At 43.9% G+C, this 21,916-nt stretch overlaps 1 protein-coding gene and 1 non-coding gene across 3 annotated transcripts in view; both read left to right on the top strand.

Moving 5' to 3' along the window:
- The window catches only part of RFT1 (RFT1 glycolipid translocator homolog), a 54,200-nt gene that overhangs the window by 16,593 nt on the left and 15,691 nt on the right, over positions 1 to 21,916 (top strand). The window contains exons 1-7 of one of the 2 annotated variants that reach the window (XM_006196545.4): positions 3,359 to 3,497; positions 7,054 to 7,139; positions 8,843 to 8,959; positions 10,076 to 10,265; positions 10,844 to 10,945; positions 14,571 to 14,708; positions 20,983 to 21,061. In XM_006196545.4, coding sequence (XP_006196607.1) covers positions 3,435 to 3,497; positions 7,054 to 7,139; positions 8,843 to 8,959; positions 10,076 to 10,265; positions 10,844 to 10,945; positions 14,571 to 14,708; positions 20,983 to 21,061 — 775 coding nt within the window. In that variant the 5' untranslated portion in view covers positions 3,359 to 3,434. Of the gene's footprint in view, positions 1 to 3,223; positions 3,498 to 7,053; positions 7,140 to 8,842; positions 8,960 to 10,075; positions 10,266 to 10,843; positions 10,946 to 14,570; positions 14,709 to 20,982; positions 21,062 to 21,916 lie in introns of those variants that run through there. The other variant, XM_072941493.1, reaches the window with a different exon arrangement.
- On the top strand, positions 5,072 to 5,198 carry LOC116284070 (small nucleolar RNA SNORA21). The gene has a single exon (XR_004193854.1). It is a non-coding gene; the product is annotated as a small nucleolar RNA SNORA21 (small nucleolar RNA).

Here is a 21,916-nt window from a genome sequence, read left to right as displayed (position 1 = left end):
CCAATAAGTAAACAAATAGGTGGATGTGGCTGTGTTCTAATAAAACTTTATTTGTGGGGAGGAGCAAGATAGGGGTAGGACATTAAGAAGTACAAACTACTATGTATGAAATAAATAAGCTACCAGGATAGATCATACAACACAGGGGATAGAGCCAATATTTTAGAATTATTATAAGTGGAATATAACCTTTTAAAATTGTGAATCACTATGTTGTTCACCTGAAACATCTAATATTGTACCTCAACTATACCTTAATTTAAAAAAACAAGAATGTGAAAATACAGTAGAAAAAAATACATATGATCCCAATTTTCTAATTTAAAAGACCCTTTATTTGCAGACACTGAAATTTGAATTTCATATAATTTTCATGTGTCATGAAATAGTCCTTTTGATTTTTTCCCAACCATTTAAAATTGTAAAAGTTATTCTTAGCTTAAAGGTGGTATAAAACAGGCAACAGCCAGCGGGCCACAACTCACCAGCCCTCCACACCAAGACCACGAAGTGTGCCAGGCCCTGTTGGTGCCAATACCTCTAACAGAGACAAAGCCTTTGGAGAGGCTCAGTGCACAGGTGAGGGACGTCTCCACTGCAGCTCAATCACAGCAGCCCTCCCAGAGTCCACTCCCTCATAGGTCCTCTGGGGTCAGATATGGGAACTCTTAGGTCTCCTTGGGGAACAGAAGCTCTTTGAGGGCAGGACATCGCTCTTCACCAATCTAGAGTCAGAAAGCACCTCAGTTTGAATTCCAGCTTGACCACTCCCTGCCGAATGGCTGTGAGTGAGCTACCTAACATCTCCTCGCTGTTCTCACCTGTAGTACCTACCTCATGGGTTTCTGAGAGGACAGAGGAGTTGGGACATGAATGTGCAGTGCTCACACAAATGCCTGATGTGGAGTCAGTGGTCACTGCTCCTTGATTTTCATCACAGTTCCTTCTCTTCCATCCACTCCTGCACCCAGCATGGCTCTGGGCACAAAGTGCTTGCCCTGTCTCTCCCTGCTAAATCCTCCCCTCCAGAATAAGAGGAAAAGATCCTTGACTCCCTGCCCAGGAGCCCCTTGGGGGTCTATACCCTGGACTCCTGGGAGGCTTTGCCTTTTGGACTTAGGTTGGAGCATTTCCCTTTTGGCTTCTTTGCCCCCAGTGAAATGATTCCCTTTTCCCTCCCAGGCCAGCCCACCTAGATGCCTAGGGTTAGAGTGTGTTGATATGAAGTTCTTTTGACTGGTTACGCTCCAGAGAGGAGCTGTGGAGGAGGCAGCTGCTTTGCTGGGGATAAAGTGGGCCAAAGCCTGCCTTGCCTGCCAGCCCAAGATCCATGGGGGCGGGCCGGCAGCCTAGGTCACGGCCTTGGGCATCCCAGCCCGTAGGCCAAATACCTGGACCCTCTAGCATTTTGCTCTTCTCTCTCAGGTGGTTGCCTAGTTTGCTCTACCTTCCAGAACAGCAACCCCTCTTCCCCTTCTAAGAGCCTCTATTATCTTATCTGGCTTAATTTTTGCATAGCACTTATCATTATGTGAGATTTTAATATTTGTTTACTAGGGTTCTTTTTTTTTTCAGTCTCCCATTAGAATTTAAGCTCCTGAAGAGCCAGACTTTTGCTTACCTTAATCCTTATGATTGCCATCACAGGACAGATAATATCCCCTATTTACTAGTTTAGCATATTGAGGCCACCTGGTTAGTAAGTAGCAGAATGAGGATTCAGGGCCAGGTCTGTCTGACAGTCGAAAGCTTACATTCTGAAGCTCTGCCATAAGACAGAGCTTTATTAAGCTGGCAAGTTGGGGCTGGGGTTAGTGCATAGGCCTTGAGCCCAAGTCTGTTTCCAGCAGCAGCAGCAGCAGTAATATAACAGGTCAGGAAGCATTTATGGGGAGTCCTAGGATCTTCTCTGTCACTGCTGCAGGAGACAAAGCCAAGTGGGCTTCATTTCTGCCTTCTTGGAGTTCATGGGCTGCTTAGGCAGAGACATATTCTAGTCTCTTCACTGTAAAGCAGACTGTGCTAAGAGATTTAAAGGGTTACAAAGTGCTTTACAGGTTCTGTCTTTGTCTACTTAAGCTGCTGTAACAGAATACCATAGATGGGCAGCTTAAACAACAGGAATTTATTTCTTGCAATACTGAAGGCTGGGAAGTCCAAGATAAAGTGCTGGCCAATTTGGTTCCTAGTGAGAGCCCTCTTCCTTCTTGCCTTAGCCTCACATGTCCAGGAGAGAGTTCATCTCTCTCTCTTGTCTCTTCTTAGAAGGGCGTTAACCCCATTCATGAGGGCTCCACTCTCATGACTAATTACCTCCCAAAGGCCTCACTTCCAGTTAACCATCTCATTGGAAACTAGGGCTTCAACACATGAATTTGGGGAGGACACTAATATTTAGTCCATAGCAGGTGCTTTTGTACTCGCAAAAGTCAGGACACTAAGGTCTGGCAGGATAGGCAATGTTATCAGGGAAGGCACTTTGGGAAGAAATGGCAGCAGAGCAAAGGCCAGTTAGGGGTTGTTTGAAGAACAGTAAGGGCTCCGAATGGCTAGAGCCTAAAATGTATTGGGAAAGGGCAGTGATAATGTGAAAAGTGGTTGAGAAGGTAGGTTGGGGGTCAAATCACTGAAGGCTTAAAAGAGATAGATGGGCTTCCTATGGCCTGTAGAGCAGATGCTAAGAACGTGTACAGAACAACTGCTGATTGTGCTGGGCGGTTTACATTTTATTAAGTACTTCCCTACTATTTTTCTGCTCTGTCCTCACAATGGGTAGCATGAAGACAAGAGAGGCAAGTTTAGGATCAGGAGCCTGGGGTCTGCTCCACCCAGGTACAAGTTGTGTAGGTACAAACAAGACACTTCACGTCTCCAAGTCTCACCTTACTTATCTCTGACAGCAGGGTCCAGTTTTCAGTACTTTAGAAAGGATTACACAAAACTACACATGTGAAAATGGTGTATTTAACTTCTGGTCCTGAATTCTTTCTTTATAAAATTGATACAATCCTGATTTAGGCGGCCGTGACTGCGATTTTGTAAGCGAAGACCGAATGGCAAGAATCGTATTACAGAGGCCAGTGAATAGTTTGTTCCCTTTGGCAGATGTGGCCAGGAAAGTTAGTGTTTCTTGGTTGGTAGACTGGGAGCCTCAGGGAAGGGGCTTTGGCTACTTTAACAGTGTCTTTTAGTGTGGTCACAGTATTTGGCTTATTTGGCATAGGAAGACAGAACCACAAAGTGAGACGAGACGACGCGCAGTTACAATGACGTACCCGAACCCCGCCCGCTTTAAAGGCCAGAACGCCTCATGCCACGCCTCTGCCGTACTAACATAGCCAATCAGCGAACGAGTCGCTCGGTGACGCTATCTTCTCGCGACCACGCCGGATGGCGACTGCATTTCTTGGGGACGGATCCCGGACGCCGAGGCTATGAGGAGTCAGGAGGTGCTGGGCCAAGCGGCCCGCTTGGCCTCCTCCGGTCTGCTCCTCCAGGTACTCTGCCCGGCCGATTCCAACCCGTCCCACAATCGGGTTTCACGGGGAGGCGGCCCTGGGGCCTTTGAGAACCCACCTTGGGGCAGATCCAGTCACGGCGGGGACTCCGCAAATACGGAGGGTTTCGGCAGGAGGGGCTGGCGGCGGAGAGGGGACACCTGGGCCTGAAGTTGAGAGCCTACGTTCAGAGCCATGACTGGGAGATTGCAAACAAGCCATTCTCCTTTTGAGCATTGTATTTCCCATATGGCAGTAGGAAGGGGTTAGGTCAGGTCGCAGGGGTGCCTCGCACTCTAGAATCTCATACTCTGAGTCAGAGGGTTTATTTTCTCTGTGTTCTACCCCTACCCTCAAACACTTAACTCAAATTCTGACTCCCACTGAGTTCAGAGACATAATATGGCATAGCTAACAACAGGGACCTGGGCTCAGGCTTGAATTGGAATCCTGGTTCTACCCCATGCTTGCTGAGAGACCCAAGACAAGCAAGTTCACCTGCTAGGCCTCAGCTCCTCATTGGAAAATGGGGGTAATAATAGTACCTAGCTCACAGAAGTTGCTGTGAGGCCAAGTTGGGGTTGTTGGATAGTTGCATTTAACACAGTAGTATCCTCTGGCTCTTAGTGTACACTTAGTACATGTTGGCTGCATCTTCCTTCTGGCTATGTGACCTTAGACAAGTCACTTCCCCTTCTTGGCCCTAATTTTAATCATTTGTGAGATGTACATGCCACGTGGTCCAAAAGGTATCATAAAGATTCTTTTAATCCTAGGACCTCTCACTCTTGAGCTGTTCAGCCCTTCCTCACAAGTCCTGAATCCACCTCCACCCCTTATTTTAGAGAGGCAGCATTTCACATGGGAGTTATGAGAAAGAATCAGGCTGACTAGGGCTCAAGTTTGGGGCTTGTCACTTGCTAGATGCCTGCCCTTGGGAAAATCTCTTAACTTCTCCAAGCATCAATTTTCTCATCTTAAATGGGAACAATAGTGCAACCTCATAATGTCATTAGGGAGATTAGATGAAATGTCTGAGTGCCTGGCATAAAAATACGAATTTTTAAAGTGGTCATAGTAGGGATGAAATGAGGCAGTCTATATGGAGCTGTAGAAGAGTTCCTTGCACAAGATATGTACTTAATAAACATTAGCCATTCATCTAACCCTAAATTAGGTGAACCCCAAGTTACCTAGTTGTGTTGTTTTTCTATTTCACAACATAACTGTTTGAATTCAGTGCTTTATCCACAATGTTGATTGTTCAACCTTTGACTACACCTTAGTACTGAGATTGGCTTCATGAAAAGAAAACAAGTAATAGCAGAAAACACACTATACTAGGAGGCAGGTGGCCTTACCTGTAAGGTCAAGCCGGGTCATTTGCTTGCTGTGGGGCAAATCATTTTTCTCTGAGTCTTACCTTGCTTCCCATGCATTTACCCAATTGTTTTTAGGGGTCAAATAATTAACAGATGTCAAAGAGCGCTTTTTTTTTTTAACTGTCAAATCCTTTACAGAGTAAAATGAAGACTGTTACTTACCTTTTAAAAACAGTCAGTGGGATTGTTACTCGCCTCTTAAAAACAGTCAGTGGGCCTTTTGCACTGAGCCATCAAGAAACGGCAGAGTGAAAACACCGCTTTTGGCTGAAGTGGCAGCATGTTGTGTTGTTTCGCTTCATTTGGTGGTGTCTGATCTGGGGGAGGACTAACTGTTGGGGAGTGTGAGTGAAGGGGAAGGCTTTGTAAGTGTTGGGGAAATGCAGAACTGCCTCATAGGCCCTCAAAAAAATCCATTTTTGTTTACATCCTTAAAAAAAAGACTTACTAATAAGGGCCACTCTATGGAGGAAATACTGGGAGTGTGAGCAACCTCATAGCTTCATTAGTTCAAACCTTTATTCAAACCAATTAGCAGATAGGGTTATGGCCTGAGACATTAAGTCTCTTAGGCAATGATAACTTTGGAGTTAACATAAATATGTGTATGTGGGTTTTTAAAAATAGCCACAATCTTTAGATTTCTTGGAGTGTTTTAATTCAGTCTTGTGTGTTTTCTTAGATTACAGTGCAGACATTTAAGGTTGCTTTGCAATTACATTGTGTCCTGCACGGATTTGAGAGCTTATTCTCTAAACTCTGAGCCAGCCATAGTGAAAGCATTAATGCCTTCAAAACTGCTTTCACTTCTGTGATGTTTGACCTTGTTATCAACTCTATGTTTGACCTTGTTATCAACTATGACGGTAGCCTCACTTGACTGGGATGAAAATTGAGGCTTTTAAATATTAGAAGATGATGGGTTTAGATAAATGGTGAAATGAGACTCTCAGCTGAGTATTTTTTCCATTAAGAACTGTGCAAATAGTTTTCAGATCTCTAAAATTGAGTGCAGAATTTGGTGTGTATGTACGTACCTGCGTGTTTCTAAGGAGAGGCTGCAGGACTTTGATCAGACTTACGGAAAGTCACCTTTGACTCCATAAAGGTTAGTGCTGTGATACATTGGCTTTGGAGACCTTGCTGCTCTGTTATGCTTCTGGAGCAGTGTTAGACGGCAGTCTCCTTTTTGGTCATACCTTGCCCCAGAGATTTGCAGACTGCTGTGATCCGTTGATGTACCTAGATTGAGTCTTCCAGATTGCAGCTGTTCACGTGTAACTCTGCGGGTGTTTGACACAGAAGTGATCTGTCATTTACTCTGGAGTGACCCTGAGTTACACCTGTGGTGCTTCCAGGATGCAAGGGGGAGTCACTTGGTGAGTGAAGCTTGCGCCCTAGCCAGTAGCCCCATTTGGCAACCTCACTTAATGGCAGCCTGTTTTTCTCTGTCTAATGGGAAGAATTCTTTGCTCAGGTGGTGTTCTTGAATTGGCAGGCTTGAAAGTCTCAGGATATACCCTTTTCAAATGGCATTAGTTAGCTTCTGTCTTCCCTTCTCCCCTGTTTTATATTGTCTTATTATTGCAGTTGTCATTTAAAAGGTATTTCAACTCTCTGGAAAGTGACAAATATTCAGCAAATAGCCTCTTCTTTTTTTTAATCGAGAAAACTGAAGTTCAAAGAGATGAAATGTCATTGTTGGATCCTTAGCTATTACTAGGCAGAGAAGAAGGAGAAATTAGATTCCATGATTCCTAGTAAGTCTGCTCTATCCTGCAGGCTCCCACTTGCTAAGTGTGTGCTATCTCTAAACAGGCTGGAGGGAGGGCCGACGTGAAGCACTCACCAGAGTTCCCTTTCTGTTTCCTGGAGTGCCTAACTTTTAACCTGAAAAAATGGGTGAATCTCTCAGGGCCTTCCTCTTCTCATCAGTAAATTAGGGAGACTTCCAAGTGCCCTCCAGGGTTCCCTGACCATTGCACAAGGGTGCCGAGAGACCCCAAGAAATGAAATTTCAGAAACAGTGCAGACAGGTTAAGCATTTGAGAGAGAATCTCCCTGGCAAAGCTGCTGTATGTTGTTACATTAAAAACAGCAACCACCTTGTGTTCATTTTAACAAAGTAAACCCTCCCAACATAATTTATTCCTATGTATTTTCTTGTTCTGTAGGTGGTGTTTCGATTGATCACCTTTGTCTTGAATGCATTTATTCTTCGCTTCCTGTCAAAGGAAATTGTTGGCATTGTGAATGTCCGGTAAGAAGCTACGTACCCTGGCATTGTCCACCACTCACTCCCCTAATCGGGTTTTCTTCAAACTCTGTACCTTTGTGTCACCCTTGGATTTTAGAAGCATGGACCTTTAACGGAAGCTGAGTGTTTTATCAGTGGGCTGAGGAGGAGCGGGCTGGGGATGGGGGATGAGCGGGCAATGGTGCTTTTAATGGACCCATGGAGTGTTTTCCATTAATAACCTCCAAAGGCACATTTCTCTGCCAGCTGTTCCGGTGTGCCTGCTCTTAGCACCCAGGAGAGGAGTGGGAGTAATTCACTGCAAAATCCCTCTCAGGTATAATCGTGTGTTCTTGTCCTGCTGACAGCAAAGGAAGCAAGAATTCTGTGGTTCGTGAGGATGTGCTTCATAATTGCAGGGCTGGGCCAGCCACCTTCCTTCCCTCCTCAGTGAATTTTATAATTGGAAGGTGGTCGTGGGATGAGAGCTCGAGTCCTTGTCATTAGTTCCTTGGAGGCTCTTAGAAAGCCAACTTGCTTTGTCTTTTAGATTCAGTTTGTTTATTCGACTCTCCTCTCTGTTAAAGGACACCCACACATATTCTGTCTTCACAAATGACACAAAAATATATGAAGTGATGTGAGTCTTCAGTATAGCTCATCTTCTCAAGTGTACCTTCATGTCCTGGTAAACAAAGACAGTATGATCCAGATAGCATTTCACATCTAATGCTTACCAAACAGATGCTCTTGACTCTATTCTTGGAGCTTAGTGAAGGTTCTCGAACTTTGGTGAACAAAGAAATCATCTGAGGAGCTTTGCACAAGGTTGGGCTGAGGAGGCGCCCAGGAATATGCATTTTGATAAGTTTTTCATGTGATTTTGAAGTAGGGACCATACTTTGAGAAATGCTGTTACAAAAGCAGGAAGGAAGAGGGCCAAGTCCCCTTAGGTACTTAGACTTGAAAGCAGTTTGGGTCTCTCCAGCTGGCCTCCCCCAGACTGGCCGGTCCCTGCGCTGACAGCCCTTGTCTGGCCTGCCCACCTGCTTAAGGTACAGTTCAGTCTCCTCATTTGGACAGAGGCACTGGGTTGCAAGATGATTCTTGACAACCTCAGATACCTTAGCCCTGGACCATCCCCATTCTGGCTTCATCCATGCCACTGCCTGTTGAGGAGGGGGAACCTTAGCTACTCTTTGCTGAGGTGCAGGGGGGTTCACCTAGGAGGAACACAGGCAAGCCTTGCCCATCTGGGCTGCAGCAGCCTCTGAAGCGACTGCCAGCCTCATTGTCTGTGCCAAGATTCTCCACTCAGTAGAGTCTCAGCTTCTCTCAGAAGGGCCATTGGGTCACCAGTCTCAGGGTGACCAAGAGGCCCCCTTGCTGTGTAGAGTCATAGCTTGTCCTTTTTTCCTCTTTATACTCAGAGCCACACCTCTGCCTGTGGCCGCAAAGGCTGCAGGCTTTGGGGGCAACTGTGACAGTTCTGTTCTGGACATAACACTGTAGGCACACACTTATATGTCTTTTGTTTTATTCCTAACTTTGTTGTTCACGTGGATTGGATTAGTGGCGGGGGGAGTCCTATAAGAAACCATTGCCTCCCACATCACCACAGTGCTTTATGACCAAGACTTTTTCTCTTCCTCGTTGCTGGCAAAACCCCAGAAGTTCTCTCTGTGAAAAAATTAGACATCATATTGATTTCCGTTTTTCCCTTACAGGCTAACACTGCTTTACTCAACCACCATCTTCCTGGCCAGAGAGGCCTTCCGCAGAGCATGTCTGAGTGGGGGCGCCCAGCGGGACTGGAGCCAGACCCTCAACCTCCTGTGGCTAACGTGAGTTGTGCTTTGGCAGAGACAGTTTCACAGAGCCAAGTGTGATGAGTGTGACAAGCTAAACGGCAGCACTTACCTAAAGCTGAATAGTCTCTACACTTTGGTTATCGGTGGGTTTCTGGGCCCTTGGCGTGGGGCGGAAGGGGAGAGTGTCTGTGAAGGAGCTTCTTGGCCATTTCCCTCTGGATGGCCAGGAGCCAGGAGGAGGTGCTGGGCAGCGGTTTCTGTGCCAGGTTTCTAGCCCCACTTCTACCCCCTCTGGAGGTTGTTTCTGCTGTTTTGATCCCCACTGGGTCTGAACCATCTTTTTTATTCCTGATCTTTTCTCTTGCAGTGTTTTCTGCACTTTTAACAGCCACTTACTATTTTTGAAAGCTTTTCTTCACATCTTTCTTCAATTTTGTTATGTTGATTTCAGTTCTGAGCCTTTTAGAATTTTCTTGAAGACCAAGTATATCAGCTAAAAATTGTAATGGCTTTTCTTCAGTTAGATCCCCTCCTGGAGGGCTGGTGGTTGAGGTGATTCCTGGTCCTGCCCTTACATAACTCCTCATTACCTCACAGAAATGACTGTCATAAGGGCTGGTAGGTGTTCATTTTATTAGAGGAATGACTGTTAAGTACCTGGTCATATTTAAGTGCTCTCTGGTCACATGTGAAAGAATACTGTGTCCTGGACTCAGATAGTTGAGGTACAAGAGCCAGCTGTATACTGTCCTTCAGTCATTCTAAGTGCAAACAACAGGTACCTTCTGGGAGTTTTACTTACAAGTCAGTGTAACACAGTAGATGTGAGTGCAGACTTTGGAGTTAGATCCAGATTGGGTCCTGCTTCTCTCCTTGACTAGCTGTTCATGACCTTGGCCAGATTCCCCAGGGCCAATCAGCCTTAGTTTCCTCATCTTTTAAATGGCGGCAATGCCAGAGGATCACTGTGATGAGTCAGTGAGATAAAGGAGGTGAATCATAGTGCCCAGCATGTAGCAAATGCCTTAATAAGTGGTAGCTGTTTTTATTATGTCTGTATTTTCTGTTCTAATAGTGTTACTATTTTAATACATATTTATTTTTATTGTTATATTTAGCATATCAAGAAGCATTTTTCCCCTCTTCTAGAGTCCCTTTGGGTGTGTTTTGGTCCTTGTTCCTGGGCTGGGTCTGGTTACAGTTGCTCGAGGTGCCTGATCCTAATGTCATCCCCCACTATGGAACCGGAGTGCTGGTGTTTGGTCTCTCAGCAGTGGTGGAACTTCTGGGAGAGCCCTTCTGGGTGTTGGCACAAGCACATATGTTTGTCAAGCTCAAGGTCAGTGTGCCTTCTGCTGTGAACGAGAAATGTGAAGAGTAAGACGAAGAGTGGTTTTTTAAAAATGCTTTTATAGGAGGGAATGGTCTTTTCAGATTTGCATCTAAAAAGATATTTGGAAAAATGTAGCATGATCAGTTCAGTTCATTCACTTGAAATTTGACAGATGAGCTTGGTTGAAGTTCACCTAATGCTATGCTATTAAGGAAGAACGGGTTTGCTAATAGGAAAATTATTAGATTAAATAAGAATTTAAGAGGACTATAAAGGTTTTTTTAGATTTTTATAGTGATTCTATTTAGTTGTATACTAATATTTTCATCTTTTAAGATATATTATCTGATATGTACAAAAGAATATATTATCTAACATATATGTAAATCTTAAAGCATGATAATGTGCTGAAGGTCCATGAACCTACCACCCCACCCAAGAAGCAGAACATTATTGATAGTATGTCTGAATGTATGCCCCCCTCCTCCACCAGGGTATCCACTATCCTAGGTTTTCTGGGATTCCTTTCCATCTTTAGTTTTTAATAATGTTTATAAAATACACCCTCTACCGTGTGTTTGCAGGTGATTGCTGAGAGCCTGTCAGTTATACTCAAGAGCATCCTAACAGCTTTTCTTGTGCTGTGGTTGCCTTACTGGGGACTGTACATTTTCTCTCTGGCCCAGGTAAGAGTTACAGCTTTTAACTTTTGTATAATCTGTGTTCCTCTGTCTGTTTTTCACTTCTTGCTCCTATTACTTCACAGTTTGTATATGCATGTGGAGAATCTGGAAGCTCTAGAGAGATGTTCTTGGCACTGCTTCTCCTCTGGCCGCCATGTCCATCCTGCTGCATGCACTAACACCACTGGTGTACCCTGGGGACCTTGTTAGGATCACATCTTGGGCTCATTGTCAAACATAAAAGCTCCTTTAGACATTCAGTGGGCAAGCCTGACTCAAACTGATCTTTGATTGTCTGACAACAATCTTGTGGACGACACAAAAAGCAGTAATGGGGTGGGGTGGGAATCAAATTGCATGTGTGTTATTTTCCCTGGATTTCAATCAGTTCTTTTCAGAATAGCAGGAAATTCTGCTAACCCTGTTTCAAACTGAGATTGAAATCTCTTGTAATTCAGAGGGCATGAATCATGTCATAGCAGATACATTTTCGGTTGTAGCAGTTTTGACTTCAATTTATCTTTTAATTTTCTACTTTTAGTTCATGTTTCTAGTTCTATTAAAATATAACTAGAGTACAAGTGCTAATTTTAAAAACAAAACCTAAGATCAGATAGTTGTCAGACCATCTTATAGTAGAATATAATTTGTAATTTTTCTTAATGTATAGGAAGACAAGTTAAAACTCTTGGTGATGATTTATGTGAAAATATTTCCCGTGTCCTAGGCAAAAACTACAGATATTTTTGTGAAACACAGAAGAGCTAAATTTAAAATTATAAAGAATGAGACTTGCTTCCTAAAAGCCATTTCCTACAATTGCATATTTTAGAGAAGTTACCTGTGACTATTTTTGCCATGTTTTATTAGATCTAGAACTACAGTTCTCAGCATTCATCATTGTTTTTGATCCGAATAATATAGGAGGGCCATGAAGATGCCCAGTCATTGGTTGATTCTTATTGAGAAAGATACTTGCATTATGACTTTCTGTCATAGCTCCCACCCAGGATAAGTCATAGATCATAGGTCGGCTTGGCCAATTCTGAGTGTGTTTGCATCCTTATCATAAGACTTCTGGGAGCTCTTCTCTGGTACTTTCTCTGTCTGTGTCTGTGGGAGAGGTCTAAGAGCCAACAGCACTCCATATCAGCAGGTGAGCCACACCTACAGCCCTGGGATTCCCCTTTGTCCAGTCTCCCTCCAGGTTCCTCCTTGAATTGGCCTCCTGCCCCATTGCATCATATCTCAAATAAAAGAGTCACTCTAGATATATAAAGAACTCTTCCATCTGAACAACAAAAGACAAACCACCTAAAAACTGGGTAAAGGATTTGAATGGACATTTCTCCAAAGAAGGTGTACAAATAAATGGCCAATAAGCACGTGAAAAGATGCTCAACATCATTAGTCATTAGGCAAATGTAAATCAGAACCTTAGTGAGATATCACTTTACACCCATTAGGATGGCTGTTATCAAAAAGATAGAAAATAACAGGTGTTGGTGGAGACAGGGACTAATTGAAACATTCATACATTGCTGGTGGGAATATAATATGGTGCAAAACAATGTGACAGTTCCTCAAAAAGTTAAATGTAGAACTGCCATATGATCCAGCAATTCCAGTCCAGAGTATGTACCCAAAAGAACTGAGGACAGGTGTTCAAACAAAAATTTGTACATGGATGTGCATAGTAGTACTATTCACAATGGCCAAAAAGTAGAAACAATTCAAGTGTTCATCAGTTGAAGAGTGGATAAACAAAAATGTGGTGTATCTATACAACAGAATATTACTGAGCCATAAAAATGAAATACTGATACATGCTACAACATGGATGAACCTTGAAAACATTCTGACTGAAAGAAGCCAGACACAGAAGGCCACCCATTATACAATTCCATCCATATGTAATGTCAAGAATAGGCAAGTCCATAGAGGCTAAAAACAGGTTAGTGGTTGCCAGGGAATGAGGGAAGGGAGAATGAGGGCTTAATGGGTATGGAGTTTCCTTTTGGAGTGATAGAAAATGCTCTGGAATTATTTAGTGGTTGTACAATATTGTGACTGTTCTAAAAGCCACTACATTATATGCTTCAAAATGCTTAAAATGGTCAATGTTATATTATGTAAGTTTTTCCTCAATTAAAAAAATCAAGAGGAATCATCTAGTTAGGAGACTCTGCATGAAGAGGTGGTTGTTATTCCCCAGGCTCTGGTCAGCGGGAAGGTGGAGAGAGGCAGAGAACGGAGCTAGAAAAGTGTACTTGTTACAGAGGACGTTGGCATCAGGTGGTGTGGCTTGCTACAGTGCTGCTGTGTCTTAAAGGGCTTGAGGAATGAAGGAGGAAGAAGTAGGGTGGATGGTGGGTCTGTCCTCAGGTGTGGCTGGGTGTGGAGAGCAGAGGAGCCTGCACCTGCCAACCTGAGACTCCTCTCTGTCCCTGCTCTGTGCCTTACTGCAGGGTAGCCTTGGTGTTTCCACACTGAAAGCGGGGCCTGGAGGTCCCACTCCTTCTTAAGCTAGTGTATACTGGTCTTAGGGGAGAGGAGAGAAGGGAGCTCATGCAAAAGGGCTCTTTGGCTACTCCTCCTCAACCTGCAGACAAAACGCCACGCTGCTTCTCCTGGCCAGAAGCCACCTTTGGTCCCACGTGGGAGAAGAGAGGGATAGGGCTTCTTATCACTCCTTCCCTCCCCATCCTGTAGTAGCTCTTGTCCTGCCAGTGTACTGGGCAGAGGAGAGCCAGCAGCTCAGTTCTGCTTTTTAAATCATAATGTCACAGGTTTCCAGGGTTCATGGAAAATCTCTGGCCCCAGATGATGGCAAGTCCCTGCATACTAGCACAGCTGGACCCATGGATCCTCACTGCACGCTGTCTAGGCGGGAGAGCCATTCCTTTAGCCAAATACAGATCTTTTGAGAATGTATCTGACATTGCTACAGTGGTTGCATGAGTGAATGTCTGTCATGGAAGTTATGTTCTGCCTGCCTGGAAGAATTTCTGTTCTCCCCGTCAGGTGAATTTGGAATACCTTCCCCAGAGATGCTGCAGTGGAGCCGGGTCTTAGTGAGTAGTGCTGTTTTCCAGAGGGTGAGGCATTGCTTGGTAGAAAGTACAGCTAATTAAGACAGTTATATTTCTTGATTTTTTACTGAAGTGTGGTTGATTTATAATGTTAGTTTCAGGTGTACAGCAAAGCAATTCAGTTATACATGTACATACAAATGTGTACACATATATTTTCAGATTCTTTTCCATTATAGATTATTACAAGAAATGGAATATAGTTCCCCGTGTCATACAGTAGGTCCTTGTTGTTTAGCTATTTTATATATAGTAATGTGTGTCTGTTAATCCCAAAGTCCTAATTTATCTGTCCCTCCCTTTCCCCTTTGGTAACCATAGTTTGTTTTCAATGTCCATGAGTGTATTTCTGGTTTGCAAATAAAATTTGTACCTGTTTTTAGATTCCACATATAAGTGATATCATATGATATTTGTCTTTCTCTGTCAAGACAGTTCTGTTTCTTGACTGGACTTTGAGGTCAAATTTATAGGCATGTCTTAATTATGCCTCTATTAAAACAGTGTAATTTAAACCCATTATTTTCTTTTTTCAGCTTTTCTATACCACAGTTCTGGTGCTCTGCTATGTTATTTATTTCACAAAGTTACTGGGCTCCCCAGAATCAACCAAGCAACAAGCTCTTCCTGTCTCCAGAATGACAGATATGTTACCCAGAATTACAAGAAGTAGAGTAAGTAATGCATTTTGTCTCTTTTCATTTTAATCACAGATGCTGGTTACCCCCAAAGGAAAGAAACGACAGCTTTACTGTTTATTGTTATAATACTAAAGATAATTTGATGGCTCATGTTTATTGAGTGCTTGCTGTGTGCTCAGCCAGGGTTTCTAAATCTTGGCACTATTGACAGTTTGGGCCGGAAAGATTTTGTTACGGGGGCTGTCCTGTGCGTCATAGAGTATTTAGCAACATTCTTGGTCTTTACCCACTAGATGCCAGTAGCTACCACCCCCCAGTTGTAACGACCAAAAATATCTCCAGACACTGTCAAGTGTCCCCTAGGGGACAAAATTGCCCCCAGTTGAGAACCACTCTGCTAGGCCTTGTGTGGGATGATTTACATGCCTTATTTAACACTTATAACAACTCTGTGGGGCTGGCATTATTATTTCTATTTTAGGGTTGAGGAACTGAGGTTTAGAAACTAAATACCTGCCCAAGACGAGGGTCAGAGTGAGGACAGGAGCCTGGAGTGGTGTGAATCCCAGCAGAGCATAGGCTGTAACCACTGTGCTCACTCTTTCTGTTCTGCTGTGTCTCTTGGTTTTTCCCAGGACTGACCTTCAGCACAGACAGCCCAGAGGGCTGACAAAGCAGAGATGGCCCCTGTGTGGTTCCTTTCTATCTGGCCAGTCTCTCAGATGATCCCCTTCCTCACATAGACCAGTGAGGATTCCAGAGGCTGATGTGTAGGAGTGAGCCATGAGCTCTTTCTACTTAATCCTTCAACTCTCGGTACATTTGACTTTTATCTCCTGACTCTTGTGGGGTCAGGGCTGGTGCCTCTGGCCCAGGGCGTGCACACGTGATGTTTTACCACATCACCTCTGCACAGATGCTCTGTGCCCTGCTCCATCTGGGCTGACCCAGTTTCCCTTTCTTTTGTTCTCATTTGCTTGCTGGATGAGGTGCACTTAGTTGAGGTAAGGCTTTGACTGGACTTCTTACTACTTTTTTGTGATTACTTGAAAATGTAAGAGAATATTTGGGCCTTAATTCTCAGAACGTAAGGAATCCTGTTATACAACTTTTCAAGAAAAACCAGACGTTACATAACAAAGCCAGATATGTTCTCATTTGTTAGATGAGAGTTCTGCATTCTGATCAATTAGATCTTACTTTTAACCTAAATCAGCATGACAGTTTTTGGATACCCTGATACCTTATCTGCAGGTTTAGATAGTTCAGAACTCCAGATCACTTCTCTTGCCTGGAGCTTCTGCCCCTGCCCACAGAGTGGGTCTGAAAATGCAGAAGAGTCCCCTTCCCTGAGTTCTCGGCAGAGCCCACCTGTGTCAGACCTGGCCACCTTTTCATACTGGGCCAGAATCTGTGCCCCAGCAGTGTTTTGGAAAGGAGCATTTGGACCATTAATTCAGTCAAAGAGAGAGGATAAGGAAAAGTCTGTCGAGAGTGTATTTAACCCTATGATGGGCTCAGAACTCCGACCTTCAGTTTCCTTATCTGTCAAATGGGCGTAAGAGTACCTCCCTCCTAAGGTGGTGGTGAGAGTGAGATGAAATGGGGTATGTAAGGTGCTTAACAGTGTGGCCTGGCGTAAGTGGGCATCCGTAAGTGACAGCTCATATCATCACCACCACCTCACTGCTGCTTTGAGAGTAGGAGTAGCTCCACTGGAGCCTCCTAGCCAGGAGGACACTGACTCATTGGTAGGAGAGCTCAGTGGTTTAGTTTGGCAATCTGTCCCAAAAGTGCCTGTGTGCATTCTGCTGGGACATAAGCCTTGACCATGAAAAGGCTGGGTATACCTGTCACATGCAGTGGCACCAGTCCTGCTGACAGAGCACAGCCCCTCTGTCCCCTAGGTGCTTTGTGGGATACAGACACATAGGTGACTGCCAAGCCTCAGGGAGCTTCCTGTGCATTTGGGAGGTGGTACGGACTCTCTCCAGACCCCAGGGTCCTCATTTTTAAGGTGAGATTGTTAGTCCACATGACCCTTGAGGTCCCTCTGAAGACTTAGGGAATTTTGTGAAAGTATTTGAACTTTGACAAAGAACCGTTGATAATAACTGCCATTGACGGCCAGATGACTTGGTGCTTGGCACTAGGCTAAGCACTTTACTTGGACTTCTGTCCTTAATCCTCAGAATAACCCTGTGAGATAAATACTATTGTCTCCCATTTTACAGATGAGAAAACTGAGGTTCAGAGGAGTTAAGTGACTAACTCCAAATCACACAGCTGGCTTTGGACTCCCTTCCCTCTAACTTTTGTCTGTGAACTAACCTTAGTCTATGTGTCTAACTTCTATGCTGTGAAGTCTTCCAAAAGAAATGGGCTTATTGCCCAAAGTAATTCTTTATTTACTTGAAGATTGGGAGGTTCAAGGTAGAGCAATTAATTATTCAAGTTTATTTTTTAAAAAATAAGAAAGAAATGAGATGACTCTGAATGCAGTGGATGACGACACTGCACGTGCTTGACTTGAGTCTGCGGGACAGCTTTCTGCCCTGGGGGCTCCTCCTATGAAACTAGTCAAACAATTACATTCAAAATTACCTTGACCAAATTGGGAGATTTCTTTCCTCCTCTTGTAGAATTCCATCTTCTTTAAAAATACTTATTTAGCCTTAAAATGATACCTGAAATATTGGTTTCCTTTTACGTCTTTTCTACTCTTCAACACTTCTGAGTGATATAGTATGAGAGATCGGCTAGTATTCAAGTACAACTGAGGAATTTAACACAGCAAACATGTATTAAGCAGTATCCTGTACCGCTGTACCAGGTGCCCTGGGTGGGATCCCTGCCCTTAGAACTTGAATTGTGATGGGGAGATAAGATGTGGACTCTGCTAACTACACTGGAGTGTATATGTCCAGTTAATATAATAGAAGCACAGAGAAAGAACTATGAATTCCATCTGCAGGTGTCAAGGGAGGCTTCATGGAGGAAACTGCTTGGGTGGGCAGAGGTGAATGTGCATGTGTGGTGGAAATGAGCATTCGTGGCTGTGGGGAGGAAGAACATTTGCTCGGGGCCTGTTATATGCCCACCACTGTGCTGGAGTTGGGATTGCAGAAAGGACTGGGTTCTTAGGTTGGCTGGATAGTTGGGGAGGGGAGAGGAGAAGAAGCAAAAGGGGGAAGGAGGTTCTGGGCTCAAGCCAGGGAATATGGCCTCAGTGCTGCGGGGCGTAATTCAAGGGCATTGGAGCCTTCTGAAGGTTTTTGACCAGTACCATGATCTAATTGCTTGTGTTGAGGAGCTTATCATCTGTTAGAGATTTATTGTGTCTTGTTTTCTCTCATTCAGTCCTCATACCAGCTCCAGGAGATAGGACTTATGCCATTTTGCAGTTGAGAAAACTGAGGCCTAGCAAAGATAAGTATCTTGCCCATGGCCTCCACACTCCATAAGTCAGAAGCTGCAGTTTGAACCCTGGTCTCTGAGCTTAACTCCAAAGCCTGAACCCTACCAGGAGGAGGATGGGCTAGAGAAACGGTTGGAAGTGAAGGAGATTGAGAAGCGGTGGGGCAGTCATCCAGATGAGAAGTGATGAGGAAAGTGGGAGGTGGGTGGAAACGGGAGTGTGGACAGAGCCGGGGCAGTCTATAGCCCTGGAACAAGAGGGAGAGGGAGGAGTGCTGTATGGGGTGTGGAGGTGATGGGAGGGCAGGCGACAGGACCATGGCCCCTGTGACTCTTGATGTGGCAAAAGTACAGCTGGTTGGACCATTCTGAGTCATAAGAGTTTGGGAAGTGGAAGAGTGACTCAGATTAAAGCATAGTGAGCCCCGAGTTCTGATTCCAGACCTTCTCCTGAGGTACTGCCTGTCACCTTTCCCTATCCATGCCTCAGTTTCCCCATCACAGGGAGGCAGTGGAGTGAGTGGCTTGTTGGTCAGGGGATTCTGGAAAAATTCATAACCGTGTAGACCAGCTCAGCAGTACCAGCCTAGCTCTTGTGAAGATGCCTCTTTTGACCTTCCCAAGGGACAAGTCCTTTCAGAACAGAATGGTAAAAGCCCAGAGAATGTGCTTCTTTTTCCTCTCACTTAGCAGTCACCTCTGAGAAGAAGCTCAGTCTCTAATCAGACTTCCTGCCTCTGTGTCCTTAATGAGCATTTGGAGTTAGTAAGTGGTGTGGCCATTCCTTCCAAACCATGAATCCATTGAAATTGAAGCCATTAGGAGAAAGGAATGCTCAAGTATGAGCTTTCAGATCAGATACACTGTCATGATTTCACCCTCCTAAAGAACTTTTTTTTTTTTTTAAGAGCTCACCTTCCCAAACCCATTCACAACCTACTGGCAAGTATACTTCACAGAAGCCTGTGGGCCAGCCATAACTGTTCATTTTCTTTGAAAAGAGCACAGTTACTGCTTTGCAGACCCCTTCCTCCTCCAGAGGACCACCTTGCACAGAGGAAAAGAGTGAGAGAATGTGCTATGAGGTGGCTCCCTGAAGCTGACTATGGGTGGGCTCAGTGAACGAGGGCGACATGGGCTACAGTGCCCCCTAGTGGTGTGTGCTCCGGGAAAAGGAGATGCCCAATTTCCTTTCCCATTGGGGAAAATTTACTCCTGTACTAGAGCTACCCCTGGCATCTGCTCCAGATCCAGTGATGACTGAAGGCAGCGTAGTTTGGGAGGATTCAGACCTGTCCTCCAAATCTGGAAGAAAGAGGTGAGGAGATTGAGGACCGGAAATGACCTATGCTTTCAAGGGGTACTCTAGACTTGCCCTGTTCTAAGTGGTGAGCACCAGCCACATGTGTCTGTGGAGCATTTGGAATTGGGATGAGCTACAAGTACAAAATACACACTGGATTTCAAATACTTAGTATTAAAAAAATAATGTGAAATGCTTCTTTCTTTTCATGTTGAGGTGATATTTTAGATTAAATCAAATTAATTAATTTTAAATCAAAATTAAAATGTTACAATTAATTTTAGGGCTTTTTTGTGGGGGGGATAGTCAGGTTTATTTATTTACTTACTTTTTTAAGAGGTAGTACTGGGGATTGAACCCAAGACCCTCTGCATGGTAAGCATGACACTCTACCACTTAAGCTATACCCTCTCCCTGTTAAAATTAATTTTACGTGTTTCTTTTTACTGTTCACTGTAGGCTGCTAGGAAGTTTAAAATTATGTATGTGGCCTGCATTGTATTTCTACTGAAGTGCATTGCTCTACACAGATAGGCTTTGAGCCAAGAGCTGGGGCCTATGTGCCTGGGACAGGTTTCAAGCCTGCCCTTGGGCCAGCTTTCATTCCTAAAGCTGACCTTTTGGAGAGGTGGGATGGGCTTGGCCTTGTAAGTCACCCCTTTCCTCCTAAAGAACCGCCTGCAATCCCACCTTTCAAAAGTCGTCACTTTGGTTAATAAGAACTTTTCAAAATGCAGGTACCCTGAGATTAAGAACCTAACACGTAAAGGGAATTTTCTGGAATCCAAGGATACCTTCATAAGAGAGGAAGGGCCCATCGAGGAAACTAGGAGGAGGTAGAAAAAAAGAAGGCACATGCAGCTAGCTGCCCTACTCCTGCATTTTGTGGCCAGCTCTCTGGCTTTGAGGCTGCCTGCGTCTTACAGGTTGACCTCTGTCCTTCCTAAGTGTTTAATTCCTTCTTACCCTCCTTGTCCTTAGGAAATGATCAATTTGGTGCCACCCCAAGAGTTCTGAAAAAGCTGTATCAGAAGTTTGGGGTTTGTTTTTTTCTTTCCTCTGTCTTACCAATTCTGAGTGGTTTAACTGACCTGGAAGGCCTAGCTTTCTTTTGAAATCTACAAGCAAAACTCATATACTTTGTGTAAAGGGACCCTGGATAGCTAAATAGAGCATTAAGATGTAGAGTACCTAGAGCAGAATTTGTCCTGTAAACTTGGCATGCTTTAGACCTCTTTTAAGGAAAGAAGTGACTGTGAGCTGTGTGTGTTCAGTGTGGTCCACTTACTCTCTGCACAGCAGCAAGTAGACAGCACAGTTCTTTAGGGGTCTCAGGGAACGAATCTTGAGCAGACCCTTCCAGGGAGGCTCTTCTACCTAGAGACTTTGCCTTCATGTTTAGGAATGTAAATTCTTTGCCAGCATGTGTTGATGTCTTCTGCATGCTTAGCAGTAAATGAAAAATTAGTGGGAACTATTTAACTTGGGATTTGGAGACCAAACTAAGTTTGCCTCTCATGTAGTGTTATTGTATTCTGAGACTGGCACCACCTGGGAGGTTTTGTTTTGTTCTGTTTTTTCTTCTAGGCTTTTGTAAATTGGGAAGAGGCTAAACTGACTTGGAGTTTTTTCAAACAGTCTTTCTTGAAACAGATTCTGACAGAAGGTAAGTAAAAGGTTGCTCTGAGCAGTCAGGAAGTCATAGGATAAGTGAGGGGATTCCATCTAAGATGGAATGCCTCCATCTAGGCCACCTGGCTCTCTAGAGCCCCCGGGTCAGAGGACCCTCAGAAATGGGAGCTTCTTAAATAAGGGGAGGAAAAGTAACATTTGTTTAGTTTGATACTTAAGTTGTCTAGTTTGAATTTCTCCACAGCCTTGTAAGAGAGAGATTTATTATGGATGAGGACACTGAGGGTCAGTGAGTTTACATAACTTCTGCAGGGTCCTATAGGGATGAGGCACAACTTAATCTGAATCCAAGTCTCACTCCAGAGTCCCATATTATGTCATTTAAGTATTCTATCAATTACTGAAAGTTTGGAAAATACAGAAAATTATCTGTAATCTCATTATCCTAACTTTTTATACACTTTCTTCCCTTTTTTGAACTTTTTAAAGAACCAGATTTTCATCTTATTTTCTTAAGCAGTAAGATTCACCTGTGGGACAGTTTGGTCAGCCTTCTGACTTCTCAAGGCTTTCCAGTTTCACTTTGACAGTGACAGCTCTCGTTGCAGAGGAGCTGAAAGTATATCTAGTTTTTCTATACGTCTGTATTGGTTTATTTATACCCAGCACTGTTTCAAAAAATGAAATTGGAGGCAACTATAAGCTGCTGAAGGTGGTAGTTTCTCTCTATATATAAATTTCACATGTCTATACATCTATATATATTACTGAACATATTTTAAAATATTAAAAAAAATTATCTTTTAATTATAAAAATGATACAATCCCATTGCAAAAATTTTGGAAAATAGAAAAGTTTCCTGTGTTTCTAGCTTTCTAATACACCCGG

This window comes from Vicugna pacos, chromosome 17, assembly GCF_048564905.1.
Source record: "Vicugna pacos chromosome 17, VicPac4, whole genome shotgun sequence".
Taxonomy (NCBI): domain Eukaryota; kingdom Metazoa; phylum Chordata; class Mammalia; order Artiodactyla; family Camelidae; genus Vicugna; species Vicugna pacos.
This window is presented reverse-complemented; position numbering and strand designations above follow the sequence as displayed.